This window comes from Oncorhynchus masou, chromosome 29 (assembly GCF_036934945.1).
Source record: "Oncorhynchus masou masou isolate Uvic2021 chromosome 29, UVic_Omas_1.1, whole genome shotgun sequence".
NCBI classification, from domain to species: Eukaryota; Metazoa; Chordata; class Actinopteri; order Salmoniformes; family Salmonidae; genus Oncorhynchus; species Oncorhynchus masou.
In genome coordinates this window covers 48,542,358-48,569,096 of record NC_088240.1, presented here as the reverse complement: position 1 = coordinate 48,569,096, position 26,739 = coordinate 48,542,358, and the positions used below count along the sequence as shown (strand labels likewise).

The following is a 26,739-nucleotide window of genomic DNA, read 5'->3' as shown; positions in this document are numbered from 1 at the left end:
GTCTAGGAAATTGTCTGCAGTACCTGAGTCCACTAGGGAAGGACTCAGTGGGGGGCCAGGATAGGCTGGGAAGGTGACAGGAAGGAGGTGGACAGAGAGGAGCAAGGCACAACCATGCCTACTTGGGAAGGTGCAGGAGTGCTCCCCGGCCTGTCAGTTCCTCTCCTGGTTCTTCTTTTAGGACAGGTCTTCCAGAGGTGGTCTGACTCCCCTCAGTAGGAGCAGAGACCATGTTGACGGCAGCGTTGACGTTCCTCTGGGGGAAGGTGCTTTGTGCCCACCTCCATGGGCTCAGTCTCGCTGGAGATTCCTGGGAGAGACCAGAATGCCCGGGATGGGCGACGACGGGCACGTAGGAGATTACCCAGGCGGATGGCCATGGCAATGAGCTGGTCCAGCATGAGGTCCTCATTTCGACAGGCCAGCTCAGTCTGGACATCCTCCTGTATTCCGCTGTGGAAAACCATCAACAGGGCCTGTTCGTTCCAGCCAGTGGATGTAGCCACCGTCCGGAAATCCAGAGTGTACTCAGATGCTGTCCTGGACCCCAGGCGTAGACAGAGGAGATGCTCACCTCCCTCTCGGCCCTCTGTAAGGTGGTCGAAAACGGCACGGAAGAGTTGGGTGAAGCGCTCATAGAACTGCACTTCTGAACCGTCCCTCTCCCAGACGGCGGGCGCCCACTCCAGAGCCCTGTCTGTCAGCACCGAGATCACCAAGGCCAGCCACCTTGTCCCTCTCGGAGGCCGTCCTGGCATGACGGGCAAGGTGGAGGTCGCTCCTATAGCAGAGAGGTCAGGATGTCCTGCTGCTTCCTGTTCTGTTGGGTCGGTCATTCTGTCATAGGTGTAGAGAGGAGAAGGCAGGTGCAGGTTTAGAGCTACTGAAATTATTAAAGCACCATATATAAAAGTGGGACAAAACCCAAAGTGCAAAATAATAAAGTACTCAGGAAATAGTAGGTAGGAATAATCATAATCACTGCCCCAAAACTTTCAGACTGTTCAAACTAAATAATTTGAAGAGCTTAAAACATATTATATGGCTACTGATGATATAGTCCTTACTCTAGCATACTATACTATCCCACTACAACCCACTATAATAATTCCACACCTACAAACCGAAAATAGGTCAGTATAACAAACACATAGCCTATGAAAACCCTACTACTACAATTACTATTGCTATCACTACCTACTACACAACTACTATTTCACAATCATAAATAGTTCAAGACTAGCAAGCACACTACATCTCCTTTTCTAGTCCAAATTCCTGTTCCATTGATTCCTTTCATTTCACTGACTGGCTGATAATCTTTACCATAATCTGAGCCAACGGAGTATCCTAAACAACGGAGTATTCTAAACAATACCAATGTAAATTGGTATTGAAGCAAATTTAAGAATAGTGAATTATGTACACTATGTTTCTTTCACTCTGGCACCTTTAAAGTGACATGGTGAACGTGTTCTTCGTGCCAAATAAATTACATCTTAATGGGAGATGTTAACATTAATTATGAAGACAAGTTTTGTAGGAAAACCGTCAAACGGATCACTAATACCTTTGAGTTTACACAGCTAGTGAAAGGGCCAACCAGGGTGACTTGTTGCTCTAAAACACAGATTGATTTGGTGTTCAGTAATAAACCAGAGAGAGTGACTAAATCATTCAATATGGTTACTGGGCTATCTGATCATAATCTGACACTTATAGCCAGAAAGCTGTCTAAGAGCAGGTTTAACCTCTCTACTGTTAGAAAGCCGGATCAACTAAGAGTGAATTAAGCTATTTTGAAAACACAATTAAGGGAATTAACTGGAATGATCTCTTGTCCTATACAGATGTGGAAGCTGATAGTCAAGTTTTTCTATCCACAATCCAGACTACAATAAATGGTTTCCTAAAGAAAATTAAATCCAAACCTGGCCAAAAGAGCACTCTTCCTTGGCTAAAAATAAGAAATCTGGAAATTGATGAAAGAATGAGATTATGCTCTAAAAATAACCCTAAAATTCAAATTAGAGCATGACAGACGTAGGTTTACCATGTTGAGAAATAAGGTGATGAAAGAAATCAGACAGGCCTAGACAAACCTTCTATTAACATAATTGGTGAAGCAAAGGGAAATTCTAAACTGATCTGGGAGAATCTAAAAAAGTTAACAGGGAAAGACCAATGCAAAAAGACTAGAAATCATGGTGAATAACAATCTAACACAGGATGCAGTCGAAATAGCAATAGCCTTCAATTCCTACTTTATTGACTCTGTCAGGGTACTGACACAGAACCCCTCCACTGGTTTCTTGGGCTCAGTGCGAGTGAATGACGCTCAACCTGTCTTCATCGTAAGGGAGGTTTCTGAGTCAAAGGTGAACAAGGTGATTAGTTCACTAAAGAACTCTATAGCCGAAGATGTGTTTTGGCTGGACTCTACCTTTCTTAAAAACTACAAAGAGTCACTCATTGGCCCCATTACTAAGGTCGCCAACACATCTACTGGTCTCGGGGTGTTTCCAAGGGTATGAAAGTCAGCCATAATAACGGCCATCTTTAAATCAGGCGACCCTGCTGACGTGAGTACCTACAGACCCATTAGTATACTACATGTGGTGTCAAAGGTTGTTGAAAAGTGTGTAGCAGAACAACTGATTGCCCACCTCAACAACAGCCCCTTCACATTACACTCCATGCAGGTTGGTTTCAGAGCGAAACACTCCACAGAAACTGCTTTCTTCTGGAAAATGTGAAGTCCAAGATGGACAAAGGGGCGTTGTTGGGGCTGTGTTTCTGGACCTAGGGAAGGCTTTTGATACTGTTAACCATGAGATTCGTATCACAAATTGTCCAAGTTCAACTTTTCCCCTGATGCCTTGAGATGGATGAAATCATACCTTGAAGGCAGTACTCAGTGTGTCAGAGTGAGCAATGAGCTGTCGCCCACTCTTAGCTATGATGTGGGCATGCCCCAAGGGTCAATACTGGGGCCCCTCCTCTTCAGCCTGTACATTAATGATCTGCCTTCTGTCTGTACAGGGTCTGAAGTTCAAATGTATGCAGATGATACAGTGATATATGTGCATGCAAAGAGCAAACAATAAGCTGCACAGAAACTCACTACTGTAATGGTCCAGGTTACAAAGTGGCCCAGTGACTCATGTTTGCATCTCAATGTGAAAAAAACTGTTTGCATGTTCTTCACAAAGAGGGCAACAGATGCTACTGGGCCAGATGTCTATGTGTCAGGGGAGAAGCTCCAGGTGGTATCTGATTTTAAGTACCTTGGCATCATACTTGATTCCAACCTCTCTTTTAAAAAGCATGTGAAAAAGGTAATTCAAATAACCAAATTCAACCTAGCTCATTTCCGATTTATACGAAATTGTTTGACTACAGAGGTAGCAAAACTGTACTTCAAATCTATGATACTCCCCCACTTAACATACTGCTTGACTAGTTTCGCCCAAGCTTGCTGTACAACATTAAGACCTATTCAGTCTGTCTACAAACTAGGAAGCCCAATAGCCATCATCACTGTTACATCCTCAGAAAGCATGAGCTCCTGAGTTGGGAAAATCTTGTGCAATACACCGACGCATGTCTTGAATTCAAGATCCTAAATGGCCTGGCTACCCCCTCCACTCAGTATTTTTGTTAAACAGAAAACCCAAACATATGGCAGCAGATCCACAAGGTCTGCCATGAGAGGTGACTGTATAGTTCCCTTAAGGAAAAGCACCTATAGTAAATCTGTTATCTCTGTGAGAGCTTCCCATGTCTGGAATACACTGCCATCAGACACACGTAACTGCACCACATATCACACTTTCACAAAATGCTTGAAGACATGGCTAAAGGTCAATCAGATTTGTGAACATGGTCCCTAGCTGTGTGTTGCCACTTTCCATGTTGTCGGTTGTCTGTAGCTTGTGAGGAGTGGAAACACTTTGTTGCTTTTATGAATTTTGTCTTGCTGCTTTTTGTTCTATGTTGCTATGTCTGTATGCTACGTCTTGCTTGTCCTATGTTGCTATTGTCTATATTGTCATTGTTTTTAATAACCTGCCCAGAAAATTAGCCAGCTGGCTAAAACCGGCACTTTTACTGAAACGTTGATTAATGTGCACGGTCTCAGTAAAAATAAAATAAACTCAAATAAATACATACAGTAACTAAATTGAAAGATAGATATTTCTCGTAGCAAGTGTTGTTTATTTAGAATGAGATAATATCTTGGGTCAATGGCAGGTCGTCTCCACTCATGGATGTCCTCGATTCCAGTGATTCTGATCCAGGGGAGTAGGGGAAGATAACAAACAGCTGATATAAAAAAAACAAAATTCAAAGCGTTTCAGAAAATTAAAAGGTTGAGAAGCTCTGCTCTATTCACTTTTTCCTTTCACTCTATCATCACAGATCCTTTTCCCATTTATCTCTCTCTCTCACTCTCTCATCTCTGCAGCTGGAGCCTTTTGTTATTTACACTTGAAATGATAATGACATCATAAAATGAGGCCAGCTGCTCCATTTTGCACCGACATCACACACAGCCCAATTTGTGTTATAAAGAGATGAGGGAAACAGATACTATTGTAACATTTACACATCTCCTAAATATTCACATGTGGAGTGGCATGGGTTGGCATTTGTAAAGTTGAATGTATGAGTTGAATCAGCTGTGGGGTTGTTACCTCTAATTTACAGTACTTGGATGACCCATTCTCAGTGTGGTATACCGAGCCAATCAGTCAGAAACAGACTGACTGTAGGGCAGTCGAGCAGATTCCAGAAGGACTGGTACATCTTAGGGCCCCGATTCGGATTTAGACAAAACCTGCATAGGTGATGGTTTGACGGTGTCAAATCCATAACGGCTCCCGGCAGGACATTGCCATTGGTTACACGGAGTCGCATTGAGAGAAATCCCATGCAGCCTTGTTCACAAGTTTGAACAGGTGAGATGTAATCTACACCTGTAATGGTTTTCCTCCTCTTCGTCTGAAGAGGAGAGGCGAGAAGGATCAGAGGACCAATATGTGGCGTGGTAAGTGTCCATGGTTGTTTATTAAAACACATAAACTGAACACTCCATACAAAAACAATAAACGCAATGTGAATAACCGAAACCGAAAACAGAACCGTGTGGTGTAAAACACAGACACGGAAACAATCACCCACAAACAAACAGTGAAACCCAGGCTACCTAAGTATGATTCTCAATCAGAGACAACTAACAACACCTGCCTCTGATTGAGAACCATACTAGGCCGAACACAGAAAATCAACCTAGACACACAAAACATAGACTGCCCACCCAACTCACGTCCTGACCAACTAAAACAAACAATTAACACAATAACTAGGGTCAGAACGTGACAACACCTCAATTAGGCTTATAGAAATTGTAATTATTTTGTTTTAAGATTTTCAATTTGAGTGTCATTATTTCTATATAGCCTACACTTTCTCCTTCTGAACTTCTAACACAAGTGGGACGGGCATGGCTTCGTGACAATGATCACATGAGCCGCTGCTCATCAAATTGACAGCTCCAATGCATTTTCACCTCCAACACTGCCAAAACATCAGCTATGCGTGGGTTGGCTATCGTGGATAACGCTTGATCTGATTGAATCTAGGCCTTTGGCCGGGATTAAAACCAACCACACTTTTCAAGCGCAACGGAATCAAAAAAGCACATTCCTCCTTTGAAAAGGACTAAATAGCATCAATTTGAGTCAGAAACATTTATTCTAGTGTCAAACAAGAGTTTTGTGAGATTTGTGACAAGAGTTCATCAAGATGTTAAGAATGTTGGGTTTGGATTACAATTATGTAAACAATTCATGCCCGTTTTGCCAAGATCCAAGGGAAAATGGTCCCTTCTTGCCCTGTTTATACCTGGTTCTAACCTGCGTCCTTCGTCCTGCTCTTGTTGTGATCTTGTCTGTTTACACACTGATCATAATCAGGTCACAATGCGCCTTTTAATCGTCTAGACCAGTCTGAAAATGTGAGCACAATCAGATTATGGACAGGACCAGGACAAAGGACACATGTTAGCACCAGGTATAAATGGGGCTTTTGAGACTGAGCGAAAATCCCTCTATGGATTGACCATTTCTTTGTCTCCGGTTCGACAAAGCATGCTTCCAGGATGCACAACCGTCTGTGGTTTGCATGCCATGCCAAAGGACCCTTCCATGTGGAATCGGTGGTTGGAGTTCATTGGTCCCTATACAGGAAGGTATGACAATTGACGTGTTTGGAAAAGTAGTCTGCTTACTGGACCCAATAAGTTGAGGCAAACTATTGTCATATCCAGGATGGAGTGTCATGCACTCTACCCCTCCTGCCACCTGACTGGACCTGTCCATAACCTGTAATACATTACATATATGGAAGGAACTTAATCACCCACTGGAGACTTGAAGACAGAACGTCACCCAGAGAGCTGTGGATAGTTATACAGACAAATCCTTAGATTTGGCCAAATAGACCATATAAATATTAATAAATTCCATTCTAGTTCTGGTTAAACAGCTGAACTTGTACACTCACACAGCTTATTTTCATTTTATAGGTAAAGTGTAGACATGCTGTCTTTTAAAGCACATCTATATGATATTTAGAGAAGATGTTTTGTTGATAAACATATCTACACGCAAGCTGGGCGATGTTTGTGCAATCAGTAAGGATATTAGTTCTGGGATTTGTCTCACGGGAAAGCTCTAACAGCAGACATAAGGAGAGACAAAACTAGCCAGATATTGTGTTGTAGGACAGTTGAGCTGACTGAAGGCCGAGTGCATTCAACTCGCAGTAGTTGACTTCGTTAACACGATAATATCTCTTTATATGAAACTTTAAATCTAAGTTACAAGGGTAGAGATCCTATTCAATTACTAGAGGGGCCATGTCATTAATCCTCAAACGTACACAATGAGGTGAAAATGGCAGACATATTGGTCAGGGAGAAATCCAAACCAGTCCCTACTGTATTTAATGAATTAATTTATTTTGCTCCTTTGCACCCCATTATTTTTATTTCTACATTGCACATTCTTCCATTGCAAATCTACCATTCCAGTGTTTTACTTGCTATATTGTGTTTACTTTGCCACCATGGCCTTTTTTGCCTTTACCTCCCTTATCTCACCTCATTTGCTCACATCGTATATAGACTTGTTTCTACTGTATTATTGACTGTATGTTTGTTTTACTCCATGTGTAACTCTGTGTCGTTGTATGTGTCGAACTGCTTTGCTTTATCTTGGCCAGGTCGCAATTGTAAATGAGAACTTGTTCTCAACTTGCCTACCTGGTTAAATAAAGGTGAAATAAATAGCAGTAGAGGCATGATCCTGATTTCACTTATTCAGGAAAATAAAAGCAAGGCATGTGATAGAACAGAAATTGTGTAATAGAATGTCAACCTAAAATATTGCTGTATAGTTATAAGTACAGTTTATAAAGGTTTTATGAAAAATGTCTGCATAAATAGCCTCTAAAATATGTGTAAACATACCACAAATGTGACTTGTTTCATGTCACTACGTCACACGAGAGCCATTTTTGAAGGTAAACTTTTTGTATTTTTATCAAACTGCGTTTTTTGGCAGAAATGCCTTCTGGAACATGTGAACTTTGATTTGCCTTAACAAACTTGTTTCCATCTGTAAATACGAATACAATTGATAAATTACAATCCTAGTTGGTTAAGCCACAAAAAAAGACAATTTTCCTGCTAGCGATGATTGGCTGAGATAATGAGTGGGCTGGACATGCCGAGAGATGAGTTCGGATTGGTCTGTTATGTAGCACGCTTCTGTCTATTTGAGCTGGTCAGGAAGTGTAGCATGTAATCCTTTCTAACACAGCTTCTTTTTTTTAAAGATATCACATAGTAAAACTGCATAAGTGTTGCTCTCCACTTTCTGGAGTACCAAGTTTTGAAATCCGTGGAATTAGAGTATGATAGCTAAGGAGATAGATCTACAAACTAAGGGCAACAATGGCATCCGTGACCGAGAGGGAGAAGAGTTCATATCCATGTAAGATAGTCTAGCTAGCTAGATTTTCAGATATTACACATTTCAAATTTAGTCATAAAGTTATTTTCATTTCAAGTTCAAGTGTACTGTTAGCTAGCTAGCTAGCTAGCTGGCTTGCTAGCTAACGTTACGTGTATGATCTGTGTAGTAATATTATTTGTATCTCAGAGCCATTTGCTTTGCTTGTTAAAGCCCAATGTTAGCTAGCTAATATTGAACATGGTTGGTTAGATACCTGCAAATTCATGCAGGGTAGTAATATCATGAGTTGGGATTATGGTTAATATTTTAACTAGCTAGCTACATGTCTTAACAAAAGACTCCACTATGCAAGTAACCATTTCAATAGAATGTTAATGATGTCACTGCGACAACTGTTGATAGAAATAGCTGGTAAATTCGCTCTGGCTATCTACTCCGATTTCAGAGCACTCTTGTCTGAGTGTGCCAGAGAGTAGAATAACTGACAAATTTACAAACGCTCAACACCTATTGAATATGGCCAGTGTCAGTAAACGTTGGCAAAACAAGTGTAATTAAATTGTTGGTGCAGTCCCCGACGGTCTGGATAACATAAAAACAGCCTAACCAGGTCTGCTCGGGCGAGCAAAGTGGTCAGGGTGAGCTGTTCTCTCATTTGTGTCTGGAAGTAGCAAGCAAGCTAGCCAATGTTAGCTTGGGTGCTTGACTGCTGTTGTTATGACAGAACGCTCAGATCCACTCTACTCCTCGGCCAGAGCGTCCAGTGTGCACTCTGAACGCTTGTTAAAGAGATGGGCAGGGCTAAAGCTTTAGAGGGTGTAAATTATGCTGAATGGATGTTGACAAAGGAGAGCTCTCCAGTAGGTGTACCAAAACATTCAAAGGCCATTTCCACAAAAGTGAGGTTACAAGTTTATTAACTTTCAAAGCAGAATTACTTTCCCATTGTTCCTCAACTGTAGTGTATGTTATACAATTTTGTAGATCTGAGTCTCTACTTTTATCCAATGTAAAAACACCATTTCTAATTTTGCTACATAAGACCGAATCAAGCCGGTTGGTCACAAATGTCTAAAAATATATACAGTACCAGTCAAAAGGTTGGACACACCTACTCATTCAAGGATTTTTCTTTATTTTTTACTATTTTCTACATTGTAGAATAATAGTGAAGACATCAAAACTGTGAAATAACACATATGGAATCATGTAGTAACCAATATATCACCAATATATGATACAATATCAGTACTTGTAACATTTCCAATTAAGTCCAATCATCAACTGATTTCAGCCAGTGTATGGTTGTGGATTGACTGTTTGAAAGTAACGCTGGCATAATGGCATTTAAATTCAAAAGTTTATGGAATCATTCCTCTAAAACTGGGTGGCTAGCTAACAAACATACAGTGGAGATAAATGGTTTAAATTAATTGTTTTCCACAATAGGCTGTTATTAATAAAACATCACAATAAGGTGCAGAGCATTTGATTTGATTGCAGGGGGCTCCTTTCTCTGCACCTTATTGTAGGTGTCACCCCCAGCTCTGCTAAAACCATTGGCAACTGTGTGCCGTTTTCAAGGGATCGTTAAATAAATGTCAACTATTTGATTGTAATAACGTCACCTCTTGAAGAGCGTAGTCAGAACTACACATTTCAAATGATTCCATGCACAACAATTACACACATGTATCTCGATCATCAGAGTTATACAGCAAGTAACTGTATGCTTTTCATGATCAGTAAATAATCAGAACTGTGTAGTTCTGACTAACTTCTTCAAGAGCTGGGGGTTTCCTGTCCATTTTTATTGTGCTTATAACAAAATGCATGAAGTAATTTATGGAAACTATTACAAATATGCCATTGAAAAATGCAATGTTCAGACTGGTATGTTCACAATATTGGGCTATAGAGAAAACTATATTCTACGTGCCGAGGTATAAGTGGGGTTGGTTATACAGCCTTTAATTTCCCTGCACTCTACGTGTGGAATTATCTACAATAGACTTTAAAATTGGAGGAATTGGTGTCTACAAGGAATTTCAGATGGTTGTTTATATTTAACCTTTAGTTAACTAGGCAAGTCAGTTAAGAACAAATTATTATTAACGATGACGGCCTGCACCGGCCAAACCCGGAAGACGCTGGGCCAATTGTGAGCCGCCCTATGGGACTCCCAATCACGGCCGGTTCTGATACAGCCTGGATTCGAATCAGGATGTCTGTAGTGACGCCTCAAGCACTGAGATAAAGTGCCTTAGACCGCTGCGCCACTCGGGGACCTTTTTACTGAAGAATGTCTGTTTTTTTATGATTGAGTTTTGCTTTACGGGTATTTATTGTGCATATGTGTAGTTTAATGTGCTCATTGTATTTTCATCTGTATTATGGGGCTCATCTGGAAAAGAGACATTGGTCTCAATTGACTCTCTGTCAAAATAAAGACTCAATAAAAATAAACAATTTCTTGGGGGACTGTGGTCTAAATACCCAGCATCACTTTCTACTCCACCCATTCCAATAGACCAATAGCATAGCAGCGCCCTTCGAACAGTTAAGTGCCTTGATCAAGGGCAAAATGGCAGTAGGTGTCACCTGGGATGTAATATCATATACAGTGCTTTCAAAAAGTATTCATACCCTTGACTTTTCCATATTTTGTTGTGTTACAGCCCGAATTCAAAATTGATTAAATATTTTTTTTCTCACCCGTCTATACACCATAATGACAAAGTGAAAACGTGTTTTTAGACATTTTTGAAAATGTATTGAAAATGAAATAAAGAGATATAAGATGTTTTCACAACCATGAGTCAATACTTTGTAGAAGCACCTTTTGCATCAATTACAGCTGTGGGTCTTTCTGGGCAAGTCTCTAAGAGCTTTCCACACCTGGATTGTTCAACATTTTCCCATTATTATTTTCAAAATTATTCAAGCTCTTTCAAATTGATTGTTGATCATTGCTAGACAAACATTTTCAGGTTATACCATAGATTTTCAAGTAGATTTAAATCAGAACTGTGACATGACCACTCATGGACATTCATTGTCTTCTTGGTAAGCAACTCCAGTGTACATTTGACCTTGTGTTTTATGTTGTTGTCCTGCTGAAAGTTGAATTAATCTCCCAGTGTCTGGTGGAAAGCAGACTGATGGAGGTTTTCCCCTACGATTTTGTCTGTGCATAGCTCCATCCCGTTGCTTTTTAATCCTGAAAAACTCTTCAGTCCCTAACGATTACAAGCATTCCCTTAACATGATGTAGACACCACTATGCTTGAAAATATGGAGAGTGGTACTCAGTAATGTGTTGTATTGGTTTTGCCCCAAACATAACACTTTGTATTCAGGACAGAACTTTTTTTTGCTGTATAACATTGGAGCCTTGATGCAAACAGGATGCATGTTTTGGAATATTTTTATTCTGTACAAGCTTCCTTCTTTTCATTCTGTCAATAAGGTTAGTATTGTGGAGTAACTACAATGTTGTTGATATATCCTCAGTTTTTCCTATCACAGACATTAAAGTCTATAACTGTTTAAACGTCACAATTGGCTTCATAGTGAATTCCCAAAACAGTTTCCTGTAATTAATTTTACCTTTATTTAACCAGGCAAGTCAGTTAAGAACAAATTCTTATTTTCAATGACGGCCTGGGAACAGTGGGTTAACTGCCTGTTCAGGGGCAGAACAACAGATTTGTACCTTGTCAGCTCGGGGGTTTGAACTCACAACCTTTCGGTTACGAGTCTAACGCTCTAACCACTAGGCTACCCTGACGCCACGTATCTTTGTAATGGATGCCTCAATACACTATCCAAAGTGTAATTAATAACTTCTCCATGCTCAAATGGTTATTCAATCGCTTTTTTTACCCTTCTACCAATAGGTGCACTTCTTCGTGAGGCATTGGAAAACCTCCCTGGTCTTTGAGGTTGAATCTGTGTTTGAAATTCACTGTTCAGCTGAGGGACCTTAAAGATAATTGTATGTGTGTGGTACAGAGATGAAGTAGTCATACAAAAAGCATGTTAAACACTATTATTGCACAGTGAGTGAGTCCATACAACTTATCATGACTTATTTAGCACATTTTTACTCCTGAACGTATTTAGGCTTACCATAACAAAGGAGTTGAAAACTTATTGACTCAAGACATTTCAGCTTTTCACTTTTAGTTAATTGGTACAAATTTTGAAAAACATTATTCCACTTTGACATTATGGGGTATTATGCGAAGGCCAGTCTCAAAACAATCCCATATGAATCCATTCACAACAAAATGTAGGAAAAGTCAATGGCTGTGAATACTTTGTAAAGGCACTGAAAGCCATATAGCAGACACTTCTATCCAAAGCAATTTACAGTCTTTGATGTATTTATGCAGGGCTCATCTGTAAAAGAGACCATGACATCCCTGTGAAAATAAAGCTGAAATAAAAAAAATTGCATACATTTTGTGTATGGGTGGTCTCAGCAGTAGTTGAACCCTCAAACATTGCCGATACAGGCGCCATGCATACCGACTGAGCCACACAGGACCACGTTGATGTTCACTCCCAACAGATTTATCCTGACAGCCCTGTATTTGAACATGCAACCCTTTGGTAATGGCACTTCTCTCTAGAAATTGTTCCTGGATAAGGAGCAATGGGAAAGATCCTGCAAAATGTCTTCAGTCAGTGGTAAACTTAATGTAAAGAATGTTGGAATTGTAGAATACCTTATTTCAGTATCTGAACAGGTTAACAAATATACAACACAACAAAATAATCAGATTAGTGTGGAATGAAGATAAGCAAAGTAGAAAATCCATAATTTGTTCTAGCAGGCCTCTCTGATGAAGGAATTACCCCGAATAAAATGCTGCATTTAAAACAAAAAAGAAGTTCTGTCATGGCTAAATACGATGTTGTATTAACTTTATAGATCACTGGAGTCTGTTGGAGTCAATGTAACATTTTCATGCAATACGAGGCAGAAACAAAAAGATATGCTTTGATTGTATTATTTATCCCTGTGAGACCAGGCAATGTCATTATAACACCATTATTATTACAGGAGTTTACATTTGTCAGCTCTGCAGAGAGAAGCATTTCTCTTAGTAGGCTAATATATATTTCAGGTCAATATAAGCTCTGTAGAGGATCTAGTATCTGTGGCGATTTTAGCATGTAAATCTTGATGGGGCAAACTCAAAAAAGGTATGTTGATGCATGCCAGCAAAGCCACTACGCTAAACAATACATGAATTGTACTTTAATGGTGACAAATGGTACCCACAATTTGTAAGGGCCTACATAAAGCTGTCCCAACAGCAGAGCTTTCTTTTCAGCACCATGGGGTGAATCCTTACCACTGCTACACCTGGCTATTAGCAGAGCCTTGTCTGTAATTTGGATGAAGACATTAATGAGTGAGCTAAGACAGACATAGTCACAATATAAATATTTGTTCAGCACTTTTGAAACGGACAGCAACAGAATTCAAAACATGGGCCATTCTTACAGTATTCTCCCTGTACACTAAGTCAGAACCGTAGGATAAATAAAGGGAGCATATAAGCAGACAACGAAAGCTCTTACAATATTCGATGAGGACATTTCTCTAAAACAGGCTATAGGCTACATGTGCACCACCAAGTCAGAACAGTAGGCCAAAGTATGAGAGGGGAAAGGGACCAAATTATTATGGTGAGGCACATGGTCTACTAACAGCTTACTACACAACATACACTTATTATTAGCGACAGTATACATATCTCCCTGAAATATTACATAATTTATATAGCAGCATACAAGACATTTTTGGATTCACCTTGTTGTGCTCACTTAACCTCTTACATCTATGGGGGCGCTATTTCATTTTTGGATGAAAAACGTTCCCGTTTTAAACAAGATATTTTGTCACAAAAAGATGCTCGACTATGCATATAATTGATAGCATTCGAAAGAAAACACTCTGACGTGTCCAGAAATACCAAGATATTCTCTGTGCGTGCCCTAGAACGTGAGCTTCAGGCAAAACCAAGATGAGATGGCATCCAGGAAATGACAAGGATTGTGGAGGCTCTGTTTTCCATTGTCTCCTTATATGGCTGTGAATGTGAGAGGAATGAGCCTGCCCTTTCTGTCGTTTCCCCAAGGTGTCTGCAGCATTGTGACGTATTTGTAGGCAGATCATTGGAAGATTGACCATAAGAGACCACATTTACCAGGTGTCCGTCCGGTGTCCTGCGCCGAAATTGGTGCGCAAAAGTCACCTGCCAGTATTTTTCCATGCGATACAGAGAGGAAAGCAAGCTTCCACGAACTGCATATCAATGAAGAGATATGTGAAAAAACACCTTGAGGATTGATTCCAAACAACGTTTGCCATGTTTCGGTCGATATTATGTAGTTAATCCGGAAAAAGTTTTACGTTGTAGGTGACTGAATTTTCGGTTCGTTTCGGTAGCCAGACGCAATGTAGAAAACGGAACGATTTCTCCTACACACAGACGCTTTCAGGAAAAACTGCGCATTTGGTATGTAACTGAGAGTCTCCTCATTGAAAACATCAGAAGCTCTTCAAAGGTAAATGATTTTATTTATTTGGTTATCTGGTTTTTGTGAAAATGTTGCGTGCTAAATGCTACTCAAAATGCTATGCTAGCTTTGCATACTCTTACACAAATTAGTCAATTTCTATGGTTCAAAAGCATATTTTGAAAATCTGAGATGACAGTGTTGTTAAGAAAAGGCTAAGCTTGAGAGCAGACGCATTATTTTCATTTTATTTGCGATTTTCAGAAATCGTTAACGTTGCGTTATGCTAATGAGCCTGAGGCTTTAGTCACAAACCCGGATCCAGGATGGGGAGTTTCAAGAAGTTAAACAGGAAGGTGGTGTGGCTGGCGGTCCTTCTTGTGGGCAAATTTTGTCATCAATATCTGACATCCTCTGAATTGATGGTGCTTTCAAGACAACTGGAGACTCTGAAAAAAACTATGTTGAATCACAACGTCAGTGATCTTCAGGTCAGAGCTCTAGAAAGAGGCCTCAGTTCCCGACTTGGATGGATGACCTTTCAAAGCGTATTTTCCCAGTCAGAGATAATTTTTTCAGAATTCCCAGTTGTCTTGTATTCACTGAAGCTTGTGATCACCCTGTTCCAAGTTTCCAGTTGTTTTGAACGCGGTAGAAGTCATGCTGGTTTGACAGCATGGCCAATGTAATATAACTTTTTCTGGTCCATGGTGTTGCTTTGAAAAGAGACCCAGACTTGGACCACACACCCTCTCCACTGAATAGCAGGCTAGTGATTGCTTTGAAACGCTTGCAGTTAGCCACTGATTCCTTCCAAATCACTCATTGTTGAATTTGCGATTTCCAGCTTGTTGTGTAATGTTTATGTACAATGGCCGATTAGCACCGATATGTTTAATCTATAATTTATCTTCATATGAAAAGGATTTGCCAGTAGATTGTCAATTTCATTCATGAGAATGACTGGTTGTCTGGCTTGCAGGCTAAGATTTTGATATATGATGTTGGCATGATCAGTCCAATCAAAGTTAGGGTAGATATAATGTGATTTGACATCATTTTTTCTGTGGCCAATGACCTTGAGCCTTCTTGGATGGGCACTTCTAATGTAAATCCATGGAAGAACCCAAGGGCAATGAATTTTGAGCTCTCCCTCTAGATTTTGCTGTGAGGTAGTGACCCCATGAGTGACAGAACACTGAGCCAATCCCAGTTCAACTAGAGAACATTACCAACCCCTACGCGCTGTATTTTCTGCTGGCTGCCTCACCACCACAGAAAGCACTGAGCTAAGCTGAAACACCTGCATTTTGGAGCTGCCTTACTCAAGAAAACAAAAAGAGACCATGTTTGTATGCAGCTTTATTAACTCAATTATTATTATTTTTTACATTGTTTTCGAACTGATATGTGACACGTATTAATGCCAAATTAACATGCTAACAAGCACTGCCCCACCTGCCCTCAATGACAGGTATCCATGGTCTAGTATTCAAAATAAAGTACAACTACATTTATGTCTATTATTCTTGGACATTCAGAATGATCTCTTACATTAATCATCTCTATCAATTTAATTTTAACAGGACTGGATTCAGAAAACAATACTGACGATTGGCTCAATGCCACTAACTGGCACAATGACTGATCTGTGAAATATCTGGAAGGAAGGAAGGAGTGCGTGCGTGCGTGCGTGCGTGAGGCCTACTTACACCAGTAGGCTAAACCAAAGAAAATGTCAGTAAACATCAATATCAAAGCGGCTACTGGGGTGGGATCATATCAACATTTTAGTCCCGACAAAACACATACTCCATATAACTCGTCCAGATTGTATCCTCGTTTGGATCATTGTTAGTGTAGGCGCACGTGCCTGTGGAGCTACAAGCCACCATGTGAAAGCCAACCTCCGTCAGCTTGTCAAACGCCTGCTCAAGGAAATTGAATTTCAGGTAGTAGCGGGACGTGTACCTCTCCGGTGGCCGATCGGGGTCTCTGCTCTCATTCAAAGTGTCCGAGAACACCTCTTTGGCAAGGGACGTTTTCCCACACACCGTGATGCGCGCCACTCTCCTGAACTTGGCGTCGGTTTGGATATCTCTACCGATACTATACAATCCCCGGTATCCAATTGTGATGTACCCTGACTTTCTGGACTCCCGAGACCGGGAGCGGGCGCTGCTCATTGCGGACATCATGAGCAAAGTTTCCATTCCGCTGGAGGACCCTATGCCGCACTGGAGCGCACCCTTCTCGGTCTCGCTCTGGCAAATATCATCACTGACGGAGTTATCCTTTCTCGTCCTGGGGCTGATGCGCGTGGACAGGTCCCGCAACTGGAAGAACTCAGCCTCTCTCTGCAGCCGGCTTTGCTCGGGGAAATAATCAGGCAGTACCAGGTCGAGGTCCCGTAGGTAGTCTAAAATATAACGAAACAAGAATCCGTCCCTGTCCAAGAAGTAGCGCCCTTTGTTGTCGCGCGCCAGGTCCTTTGGAGTCTTCTTGCTGAACATGGTCCAGAGGAGCGAGTCTGGGACAGCGACCAAAGTTATGTGCCGTGTCACATACACCTGTCCCCCTACATTCAGTTCAATTACCTCCGAGAAAGGGCACTCAGACTCGGCGCCAGAGAACCCACGCTCTGTGTCCGTGTCTGCCAGTGACATTTCACTCGCAGCCCTGGGTCTCTGTTACCGACTGGAATCATGTAATAATGAGAGTGAACGTCTAGCAGTTTGTTTATGTAGTGCTGTGCTTGTCAGTGTAGGAGGAGAGAGTAGACAGCTGATTTGAGTGATGACTGTTAACCCTTTCTACAAGGTTGATAGAAAAGACTAGGGGTGACCGATTGTTAGTAGGCTTTTTGAGTATACACTTCATGGAATTCATAAAGTAAACAGTTACTCAATAGCGTTCATTATTAGTTGTACATAGAATGCATGAAAATTGACTGAATTGAAACTCACACACCAGAGAATTCATATGCTCTTGTTCTTTTACAAGACTAAAGGTGACATTTGTGTTTACCTCTATTGTGACTACACATTCACTTACATTTTTTTCAGACACACATACATACAACTCTCCTCCATTCCTCTATGCACCTCAGATCGGCAGTGCCCTGCCCTCTCTCTTTATGGCCATGTCTGAAGTCCCCCTACTACGTCTTTATAAGTATGAGTAGACCCTGTATCTGTCTGCAGTTTTGCCAAAAATACATGCTCTAGTTGTACTCTTACAGATTACATGTGATTTGTGTGTTTAGCTATGAAATGTTAAATTTTTACACGTACATGCACACACACACACTCTTTCAATACTTTTTAATATTTTTGTACATTTTCTATAACACACGTTCTTTCCTGTACTTGAATACTTATTAAATTCAAAAAATGTTCTAATAAGTTTTCATTTGTTTATTAGTATCTCATTTAAACTCAATCTCCTTATTTCCTCCCTACACCTTTGCAGATCTAAGACAAAATGAAAGTAAAAACCTATTCTCTTCCTATTTAGTGTTTTTCCACCTGCATTTTGTTGTCAGACCAGTTAAGATGGTAGAAAACTGTACTATTTGTATGGGCCCTAGGTTACCCTTTCCCATTGTTATCATACTACCAGTATGTCGTATGACCTTAATCGGAGCTCCTGCTCACCTGATGTACCATGCCAGGTGTGTATAAAACTGATGTTAATGAGAGAGGGAAGGATGTGGTTAGTGTAGGTGTGGTCTTTACTCCCAAATGTCACTTAATATAACTCCATATATCGTTGTAAAGGATGATTAAACACATTGCATTGGGAAAGCATTCAGACACCTTGACATTCTTTGTTACATTACAGCCTTATTCTAAAATTGATTAAAATGGGGGGGGGGTCATCATAAATCTACACACAATACCCCATAATGACCAAAAAAAACAGTTTTTTAGAAAGCTAATTAAAAATAATAATATGAAATAATAATATGAAATATCACATTATACATAAGTATTCAGACTCTTTACTCAGTACCTTTTGAAGCACCTTTGGAGCATTGCTGCACAGCTATTTTCAGGTCTCTCCAGAGATGTTCGATCGGGTTCAAGTCCAGGCTCTGGCTGGGCCACTCAAGAAGATTCAGAGACGTGTTTCCGAAGCCACTCCTGCATTGGCTTTGCTGTGTGCTTAGGGTCATTGTCATGTTGGAAGGTGAACCTTCGCCCCAGTCTGAGGTCCTGAGCACTCTGGAGCTGGTTTTCATCAAGGATCTCTCTGTACTTTGCTCCATTCATCTTTCCCTTGATCCTGACTAGTCTCCCAGTCCATGCTGCTGAAAAACATCCCCACAGCATGATGCTGCCACCACCATGCTTCACCGTAGGGATGATGCCAGGTTTCCAACAGACATGACGCTTGGCATTCAAGCCAAAGTTTTCAATCTTGGTTTCATCAGACCAGAGAATCTTGTTTCTCATGGTCTAAGTGTCCTTTGGGTGCCTTTTGGCAAACTCCAAGCGGGCTGTCTTGCGCCTTTTACTGAAAAGTGGCTTCCGTCTAGCCACTCTACCATAAAGATCTGATTGCTGGGGTGTTGCAAAGATGGTTGTACTTCTGGAAGGTTCTCCCATCTACACACAGGAACTCTGGAGCTCTGTAAGAGTGACCATCGGGTTCTTGGTCACCTCCCTGACCAAGGCCCTTCTATCCCCTATTGCTCAGTTTGGTCAGACAGTTAGCCCTAGGAAGAGACTTAGTGGTTCCAAACGTCTTCCATTTAAGAATGATGAAGGTCACAGTGTTCTTGAGGACCGTCAATGCTGATGAAATGTTTTAGTACCCTTCCCCAGGTCTCAGAGGTCTCAGTACAATTCCTTCAAACTCATGGCTTGTTTTTTCTCTGAAAAAAACTGTGGGACCTTATATACTGTATATGTGCCTTTCCAAATCAAAGCAAAACATTCTAAAAACCTGTTTTCACTTTGTCATTGATTTGTATTTATTCAATTTATTTTAGAATAACAAAATGCGGAAAAGGGGAAGGGGTCTGAATACATTCCAAATGTACTGCAGGCCTAATAACATGCATAATAACATTGTTCATTGAATATTGCAATTATATTGTCTATATTATCTGCCAAATATCCTATTGAACGTAGCCACAGAAATTAATAGTGTATTCTGTTCATGCCTATCTACAGTACACTACATGACCAAACGTATGTGGACACCTGCTCATCGAACAGCTCATTCCAATTTGTAAGTCGCTCTGGATAAGAGCGTCTGCTAAATGACTTAAATGTAAATGTAAATGTAATTCCAAAATCATGGGCATTATTATGGAGTTGATCACCCTTTGCTGCTATAACAGCCTCCACTCTTCTGTGAAGGAGGGACTTGGGAACAGTGGGTTAACTGCCTGTTCAGGGGCAGAACAACAGATTTGTACCTTGTCAGCTCAGGGGTTTGAACTCACAACCTTTCGGTTACGAGTCTAACGCTCTAACCACTAGGCTACCCTGACGCCCCGTATCTTTGTAATGGATGCCTCAATACACTATCCAAAGTGTAATTAATAACTTCTCCATGCTCAAATGGTTATTCAATCGCTTTTTTTACCCTTCTACCAATAGGTGCCCTTCTTCGTGAGGCATTGGAAAACCTCCCTGGTCTTTGAGGTTGAATCTGTGTTTGAAATTCACTGTTCAGCTGAGGGACCTTAAAGATAATTGTATGTGTGTGGTACAGAGATGAAGTAGTCATACAAAAAGCATGTTAAACACTATTATTGCACAGTGAGTGAGTCCATACAACTTATCATGACTTATTTAGCACATTTTTACTCCTGAACGTATTTAGGCTTACCATAACAAAGGAGTTGAAAACTTATTGACTCAAGACATTTCAGCTTTTCACTTTTAGTTAATTGGTACAAATTTTGAAAAACATTATTCCACTTTGACATTATGGGGTATTATGCGAAGGCCAGTCTCAAAACAATCCCATATGAATCCATTCACAACAAAATGTAGGAAAAGTCAATGGCTGTGAATACTTTGTAAAGGCACTGAAATCCATATAGCAGACACTTCTATCCAAAGCAATTTACAGTCTTTGATGTATTTATGCAGGGCTCATCTGTAAAAGAGACCATGACATCCCTGTGAAAATAAAGCTGAAATAAAAAAAATTGCATACATTTTGTGTATGGGTGGTCTCAGCAGTAGTTGAACCCTCAAACATTGCCGATACAGGCGCCATGCATACCGACTGAGCCACACAGGACCACGTTGATGTTCACTCCCAATAGATTTATCCTGACAGCCCTGTATTTGAACATGCAACCCTTTGGTAATGGTACTTCTCTCTAGAAATTGTTCCTGGATAAGGAGCAATGGGAAAGATCCTGCAAAATGTCTTCAGTCAGTGGTAAACTTAATGTAAAGAATGTTGGAATTGTAGAATACCTTATTTCAGTATCTGAACAGGTTAACAAATATACAACACAACAAAATAATCAGATTAGTGTGGAATGAAGATAAGCCAAGTAGAAAATCCATAATTTGTTCTAGCAGGCCTCTCTAATGAAGGAATTACCCCGAATAAAATGCTGCATTTAAAACAAAAAAAGAAGTTCTGTCATGGCTAAATACGATGTTGTATTAACTTTATAGATCACTGGAGTCTGTTGGAGTCAATGTAACATTTTCATGCAATACGAGGCAGAAACAAAAAGATATGCTTTGATTGTATTATTTATCCCTGTGAGACCAGGCAATGTCATTATAACACCATTATTATTACAGGAGTTTACATTTGTCAGCTCTGCAGAGAGAAGCATTTCTCTTAGTAGGCTAATATATATTTCAGGTCAATATAAGCTCTGTAGAGGATCTAGTATCTGTGGCGATTTTAGCATGTAAATCTTGATGGGGCAAACTCAAAAAAGGTATGTTGATGCATGCCAGCAAAGCCACTACGCTAAACAATACATGAATTGTACTTTAATGGTGACAAATGGTACCCACAATTTGTAAGGGCCTACATAAAGCTGTCCCAACAGCAGAGCTTTCTTTTCAGCACCATGGAGTGAATCCTTACCACTGTTACACCTGGCTATTAGCAGAGCCTTGTCTGTAATTTGGATGAAGACATTAATGAGTGAGCTAAGACAGACATAGTCACAATATAAATATTTGTTCAGCACTTTTGAAACGGACAGCAACAGAATTCAAAACATGGGCCATTCTTACAGTATTCTCCCTGTACACTAAGTCAGAACCGTAGGATAAATAAAGGGAGCATATAAGCAGACAACGAAAGCTCTTACAATATTCGATGAGGACATTTCTCTAAAACAGGCTATAGGCTACATGTGCACCACCAAGTCAGAACAGTAGGCCAAGGTATGAGAGGGGAAAGGGACCAAATTATTATGGTGAGGCACATGGTCTACTAACAGCTTACTACACAACATACACTTATTATTAGCGACAGTATACATATCTCCCTGAAATATTACATAATTTATATAGCAGCATACAAGACATTTTTGGATTCACCTTGTTGTGCTCACTTAACCTCTTACATCTATGGGGGCGCTATTTCATTTTTGGATATTTTGTCACAAAAAGATGCTCGACTATGCATATAATTGATAGCATTCGAAAGAAAACACTCTGACGTGTCCAGAAATACCAAGATATTCTCTGTGCGTGCCCTAGAACGTGAGCTTCAGGCAAAACCAAGATGAGATGGCATCCAGGAAATGACAAGGATTTTTGAGGCTCTGTTTTCCATTGTCTCCTTATATGGCTGTGAATGCGAGAGGAATGAGCTTGCCCTTTCTGTCGTTTCCCCAAGGTGTCTGCAGCATTGTGACGTATTTGTAGGCAGATCATTGGAAGATTGACCATAAGAGACCACATTTACCAGGTGTCCGCCCGGTGTCCTGCGCCGAAATTGGTGCGCAAAAGTCACCTGCCAGTATTTTTCCATGCGATACAGAGAGGAAAGCAAGCTTCCACGAACTGCATATCAATGAAGAGATATGTGAAAAAACACCTTGAGGATTGATTCCAAACAACGTTTGCCATGTTTCGGTCGATATTATGTAGTTAATCCGGAAAAAGTTTTACGTTGTAGGTGACTGAATTTTCGGTTCGTTTCGGTAGCCAGACGCAATGTAGAAAACGGAACGATTTCTCCTACACACAGACGCTTTCAGGAAAAACTGCGCATTTGGTATGTAACTGAGAGTCTCCTCATTGAAAACATCAGAAGCTCTTCAAAGGTAAATGATTTTATTTATTTGGTTATCTGGTTTTTGTGAAAATGTTGCGTGCTAAATGCTACTCAAAATGCTATGCTAGCTTTGCATACTCTTACACAAATTAGTCAATTTCTATGGTTCAAAAGCATATTTTGAAAATCTGAGATGACAGTGTTGTTAAGAAAAGGCTAAGCTTGAGAGCAGACGCATTATTTTCATTTTATTTGCGATTTTCAGAAATCGTTAACGTTGCGTTATGCTAATGAGCCTGAGGCTTTAGTCACAAACCCGGATCCAGGATGGGGAGTTTCAAGAAGTTAAACAGGAAGGTGGTGTGGCTGGCGGTCCTTCTTGTGGGCAAATTTTGTCATCAATATCTGACATCCTCTGAATTGATGGTGCTTTCAAGACAACTGGAGACTCTGAAAAAAACTATGTTGAATCACAACGTCAGTGATCTTCAGGTCAGAGCTCTAGAAAGAGGCCTCAGTTCCCGACTTGGATGGATGACCTTTCAAAGCGTATTTTCCCAGTCAGAGATAATTTTTTCAGAATTCCCAGTTGTCTTGTATTCACTGAAGCTTGTGATCACCCTGTTCCAAGTTTCCAGTTGTTTTGAACGCGGTAGAAGTCATGCTGGTTTGACAGCATGGCCAATGTAATATAACTTTTTCTGGTCCATGGTGTTGCTTTGAAAAGAGACCCAGACTTGGACCACACACCCTCTCCACTGAATAGCAGGCTAGTGATTGCTTTGAAACGCTTGCAGTTAGCCACTGATTCCTTCCAAATCACTCATTGTTGAATTTGCGATTTCCAGCTTGTTGTGTAATGTTTATGTACAATGGCCGATTAGCACCGATATGTTTAATCTATAATTTATCTTCATATGAAAAGGATTTGCCAGTAGATTGTCAATTTCATTCATGAGAATGACTGGTTGTCTGGCTTGCAGGCTAAGATTTTGATATATGATGTTGGCATGATCAGTCCAATCAAAGTTAGGGTAGATATAATGTGATTTGACATCATTTTTTCTGTGGCCAATGACCTTGAGCCTTCTTGGATGGGCACTTCTAATGTAAATCCATGGAAGAACCCAAGGGCAATGAATTTTTGAGCTCTCCCTCTAGATTTTGCTGTGAGGTAGTGACCCCATGAGTGACAGAACACTGAGCCAATCCCAGTTCAACTAGAGAACATTACCAACCCCTACGCGCTGTATTTTCTGCTGGCTGCCTCACCACCACAGAAAGCACTGAGCTAAGCTGAAACACCTGCATTTTGGAGCTGCCTTACTCAAGAAAACAAAAAAGAGACCATGTTTGTATGCAGCTTTATTAACTCAATTATTATTATTTTTTACATTGTTTTCGAACTGATATGTGACACGTATTAATGCCAAATTAACATGCTAACAAGCACTGCCCCACCTGCCCTCAATGACAGGTATCCATGGTCTAGTATTCAAAATAAAGTACAACTACATTTATGTCTATTATTCTTGGACATTCAGAATGATCTCTTACATTAATCATCTCTATCAATTTAATTTTAACAGGACTGGATTCAGAAAACAATACTGACGATTGGCTCAATGCCACTAACTGGCACAATGACTGATCTGTGAAATATCTGGAAGGAAGGAAGGAGTGCGTGCGTGCGTGCGTGCGTGAGGCCTACTTACACCAGTAGGCTAAACCAAAGAAAATGTCAGTAAACATCAATATCAAAGCGGCTACTGGGGTGGGATCATATCAACATTTTAGTCCCGACAAAACACATACTCCATATAACTCGTCCAGATTGTATCCTCGTTTGGATCATTGTTAGTGTAGGCGCACGTGCCTGTGGAGCTACAAGCCACCATGTGAAAGCCAACCTCCGTCAGCTTGTCAAACGCCTGCTCAAGGAAATTGAATTTCAGGTAGTAGCGGGACGTGTACCTCTCCGGTGGCCGATCGGGGTCTCTGCTCTCATTCAAAGTGTCCGAGAACACCTCTTTGGCAAGGGACGTTTTCCCACACACCGTGATGCGCGCCACTCTCCTGAACTTGGCGTCGGTTTGGATATCTCTACCGATACTATACAATCCCCGGTATCCAATTGTGATGTACCCTGACTTTCTGGACTCCCGAGACCGGGAGCGGGCGCTGCTCATTGCGGACATCATGAGCAAAGTTTCCATTCCGCTGGAGGACCCTATGCCGCACTGGAGCGCACCCTTCTCGGTCTCGCTCTGGCAAATATCATCACTGACGGAGTTATCCTTTCTCGTCCTGGGGCTGATGCGCGTGGACAGGTCCCGCAACTGGAAGAACTCAGCCTCTCTCTGCAGCCGGCTTTGCTCGGGGAAATAATCAGGCAGTACCAGGTCGAGGTCCCGTAGGTAGTCTAAAATATAACGAAACAAGAATCCGTCCCTGTCCAAGAAGTAGCGCCCTTTGTTGTCGCGCGCCAGGTCCTTTGGAGTCTTCTTGCTGAACATGGTCCAGAGGAGCGAGTCTGGGACAGCGACCAAAGTTATGTGCCGTGTCACATACACCTGTCCCCCTACATTCAGTTCAATTACCTCCGAGAAAGGGCACTCAGACTCGGCGCCAGAGAACCCACGCTCTGTGTCCGTGTCTGCCAGTGACATTTCACTCGCAGCCCTGGGTCTCTGTTACCGACTGGAATCATGTAATAATGAGAGTGAACGTCTAGCAGTTTGTTTATGTAGTGCTGTGCTTGTCAGTGTAGGAGGAGAGAGTAGACAGCTGATTTGAGTGATGACTGTTAACCCTTTCTACAAGGTTGATAGAAAAGACTAGGGGTGACCGATTGTTAGTAGGCTTTTTGAGTATACACTTCATGGAATTCATAAAGTAAACAGTTACTCAATAGCGTTCATTATTAGTTGTACATAGAATGCATGAAAATTGACTGAATTGAAACTCACACACCAGAGAATTCATATGCTCTTGTTCTTTTACAAGACTAAAGGTGACATTTGTGTTTACCTCTATTGTGACTACACATTCACTTACATTTTTTTCAGACACACATACATACAACTCTCCTCCATTCCTCTATGCACCTCAGATCGGCAGTGCCCTGCCCTCTCTCTTTATGGCCATGTCTGAAGTCCCCCTACTACGTCTTTATAAGTATGAGTAGACCCTGTATCTGTCTGCAGTTTTGCCAAAAATACATGCTCTAGTTGTACTCTTACAGATTACATGTGATTTGTGTGTTTAGCTATGAAATGTTAAATTTTTACACGTACATGCACACACACACACTCTTTCAATACTTTTTAATATTTTTGTACATTTTCTATAACACACGTTCTTTCCTGTACTTGAATACTTATTAAATTCAAAAAATGTTCTAATAAGTTTTCATTTGTTTATTAGTATCTCATTTAAACTCAATCTCCTTATTTCCTCCCTACACCTTTGCAGATCTAAGACAAAATGAAAGTAAAAACCTATTCTCTTCCTATTTAGTGTTTTTCCACCTGCATTTTGTTGTCAGACCAGTTAAGATGGTAGAAAACTGTACTATTTGTATGGGCCCTAGGTTACCCTTTCCCATTGTTATCATACTACCAGTATGTCGTATGACCTTAATCGGAGCTCCTGCTCACCTGATGTACCATGCCAGGTGTGTATAAAACTGATGTTAATGAGAGAGGGAAGGATGTGGTTAGTGTAGGTGTGGTCTTTACTCCCAAATGTCACTTAATATAACTCCATATATCGTTGTAAAGGATGATTAAACACATTGCATTGGGAAAGCATTCAGACACCTTGACATTCTTTGTTACATTACAGCCTTATTCTAAAATTGATTAAAATGGGGGGGGGGGGGGGGTCATCATAAATCTACACACAATACCCCATAATGACCAAAAAAACAGTTTTT

General features: G+C 40.8%; 2 protein-coding genes across 2 annotated transcripts; both read right to left on the bottom strand.

Moving 5' to 3' along the window:
• Positions 1 to 15,969: 15,969 nt before the first annotated feature.
• Positions 15,970 to 17,289, bottom strand: LOC135521208 (BTB/POZ domain-containing protein KCTD12-like). Its single transcript, XM_064947138.1, has one exon. It carries the CDS (start codon positions 17,243 to 17,245, stop codon positions 16,370 to 16,372), a length of 876 nt encoding a protein of 291 aa, XP_064803210.1. The 5' UTR covers positions 17,246 to 17,289; the 3' UTR covers positions 15,970 to 16,369.
• Positions 17,290 to 24,170: 6,881 nt separating this feature from the next.
• LOC135521207 (BTB/POZ domain-containing protein KCTD12-like) lies at positions 24,171 to 25,515 on the bottom strand. Its single transcript, XM_064947137.1, has one exon. It carries the CDS (start codon positions 25,469 to 25,471, stop codon positions 24,596 to 24,598), a length of 876 nt encoding a protein of 291 aa, XP_064803209.1. The 5' UTR covers positions 25,472 to 25,515; the 3' UTR covers positions 24,171 to 24,595.
• Between the last annotated feature and the right edge of the window lie 1,224 nt (positions 25,516 to 26,739).

Excerpts from the sequence above, each read along its gene's own strand:
- LOC135521208 (XM_064947138.1), bottom strand. The coding sequence starts at position 17,245 with ATGTCACTGGCAGACACGGACACAGAGCGTGGGTTCTCTGGCGCCGAG.
- LOC135521207 (XM_064947137.1), bottom strand. The coding sequence starts at position 25,471 with ATGTCACTGGCAGACACGGACACAGAGCGTGGGTTCTCTGGCGCCGAG.